The sequence below is a fragment of the Engraulis encrasicolus genome, chromosome 15 (genome assembly GCF_034702125.1).
Source record: "Engraulis encrasicolus isolate BLACKSEA-1 chromosome 15, IST_EnEncr_1.0, whole genome shotgun sequence".
Taxonomy (NCBI): domain Eukaryota; kingdom Metazoa; phylum Chordata; class Actinopteri; order Clupeiformes; family Engraulidae; genus Engraulis; species Engraulis encrasicolus.
The window spans coordinates 39,397,931-39,400,430 of NC_085871.1; the positions used below are offsets into that span (position 1 = coordinate 39,397,931).

The 2,500-nt window shown below is 46.9% G+C and overlaps 1 protein-coding gene across 1 annotated transcript in view; it reads right to left on the bottom strand.

Annotated features, from left to right (window-relative positions):
• The window catches only part of LOC134464273 (nck-associated protein 5-like), a 220,299-nt gene that overhangs the window by 41,397 nt on the left and 176,402 nt on the right, over positions 1–2,500 (bottom strand). Inside the window, exon 16 of the mRNA XM_063217744.1 lies at positions 1,330–1,893. Within this exon, the coding sequence (XP_063073814.1) occupies positions 1,330–1,893 (564 nt within the window). The remainder of the gene's footprint in view (positions 1–1,329; positions 1,894–2,500) is intronic.

The following is a 2,500-nucleotide window of genomic DNA, read 5'->3' on the forward strand; positions in this document are numbered from 1 at the left end:
TACCGGTAATAGGCTCGTTGAATTATTGATTTTGGCTAGCAAAGTGTCTTCCGCATGTCACGCTGCTAGCAATACCAAATAAGGCAGCCAAGGCCTTGTGGTTAGAGAGTTTGTCTTTCAATCTAGGGGTTGCCGGTTCGAATCCCCCCTGACCTCTCCCTTCATCTCCATCCATGGCTGAAGTGCCCTTGAGCAAGGCACCTAACCCCACATTGCTCCAGGGACTGTAACCAATACCCTGAAAATGATTAGTTGTAATTCGCTTTGAATAAATGAAAGCGTCAGCTTTATCAGTGTAATGTAATGTAATGTAACTGGGGCCATGTATCTATGCCTCACTATGCCCCTGCCCCCATCTAATCATTGCATCAAGACTCACTTGTAATGCTGGGGAGAGGTTTATAGAAGTTATATGTTCAAAGTTTCTAGACCAGTAGTTTATAAAGTGGGGGCTGTGGACCCCTGGGGGCCACGGCAGGTTGGCTAGAAAAGTACAGCCCAACAAAATAAATTATAGATTAAACGGAATAACTAACATACCACAAAATAAACCAAAAAGTGTGCTGAAGAATATTCTCAACAGCATTATAATAATATATCGCATCTCTGACCATTATCACTTTTATTGTTAATATTTTATATATCCTAGTGGGGCACTGCCTTACAGACCTTGACTATAGCTTTGAAAGGAATGTATAGAGAAAAACAGTGTGGCACGAGTCGACCCATGTAAGGGGGAGCTTGGCTGCAATGTACCAGTTTATGGGGGGCCATGTCAGGGTAAAGTTTGGGAACCCCTGTTCTAGACCATAACATCTCAGACAATGGAAAATGATGTCATGGTCCATCACTGGTCTAGCACCTAAAAACGGAACTGCCTGAACTTGTGATAGATGGGTCGCTGTAGTGCTGGGTGTCTCAGTGGCTGTGATCTAGTGACCTAATGCACAGTAAATGTTTTAGTGTTAATTCAACACCATGAAATGGTACCGTTATGCTCTAGTATAGTGTTAAATTCAATTAAGTGCAAAACCAAACTGATTAATTTTGCAGTATTATTTCAACACTCATAGAGTGGAATTAGCACTACATCAAATGGAAGTACATATGCTCCAAACAGTTTTGAAAGAACACTGTGAGTAATTGAATTATTGCATTGAATTACTACGCTGTCGACCAGCCCGGGTCATTTGCCAATCCTTCCCCGTCTCTCTCTCCCCACTCATTCCCTGTCTTTCCTCCACTATCCTATCAGAAATAAAGGCAAAAAACCCCTCAAAAAAACTATTTCAAAATAGAAGAAATGATTCTAAGGCTCCAACAACTCACCTGAGGAGCTGGGTGGACGCAGTAGGCTTCTCGTCTCCCTGGCTGGATCTCCAGGAGTGCTGGCCACAACTCTAGGCCCCTGCTGCTGATGCTGCTGCTGATGCTGCTGCTGATGCTGCTGTTGCCGTGGCAATGGCGTCTCCGGGAGCGACGAAGGCACTTTGGTGGTGATAGGGGGGCAATCGGGGCAAGAAGGGCAAGAGGGGCAAGGTACTGCGGGACAGCAGACAGCGCACTGGGCTGGGGCAGGGACAAGGGCCGGGCCAGGGCAAGAGGCAGGGCAAGGGCCAAGGCTGGGGGTGGCGCAAGGTGAGTTCAAGGTCGAGCCCAAGGTCAAGGTCGCGACAGGTAGACCAGAGGGCTCTTTCATCTTCTTCTCCTCTTTTTTCTCTTTTTCTTTCTTCTCCTCCTTCTTCCCTTCCTCCAGTCGCTCCCTGTTCTCTGAGGTCGCAGGAGCAGCGTCGTCGGGGGGGAGGTCGGGTTTGGCGGGATTCCGTCCGGCCTGGGGGGGGAGTGGGAAGGTTCCGATTCCGCTGTCCAGGGTCCGCATCTGACAGGACGAGCCTGCGTAGAGACGGAGCCAGCCAGGCAGCAAGAAGAACAAGCGAGATGGAGGGAATGGGGGGAGAGGAGTGGACGAAGTATGGGGGAGAGAGGGATGGATGGAGAAGAAGAAGAACAGAAAAATATAGGGAAAAACAAAAGGAAAAAAGCAAATGATGATGGAGAGTATGGTGTCACATAAACTGAAAGGGTGTGTGGGTGAATATGGCGTCTGTGAGGTGAATGAGTCAAGGGAACAAAATGACAAAATGGGACAAAAAATGAGACACAGAACCACAGAGAGAGAGAGAGAGAACAAAGTGTTATTCATCTTCCTCAACAGAAAAATGGCAGTCTGCAGAATGGGACATTTTATATTAATTTCATATCCTATGTGGGGGAAAAAACTGCACTTCAGACATGTGCTGACTAAAAATATATCATATCATTGTGTCGTGTCCTCTCAAACCAATTCTCTCAGTCTCTTAGGACTCTTAGGTCTTTGTGTGTGTGTGTGTGTGTGTGTGTATGTGTGTGTGTGTGTGTGTGTGTGTGTGTGTGTGTGTGTGTGTGTGTGTGTGTGTGTGTGTGTGTGTGTGTGTGTGTGTGTGTGTGTGTGTGTGTGTGT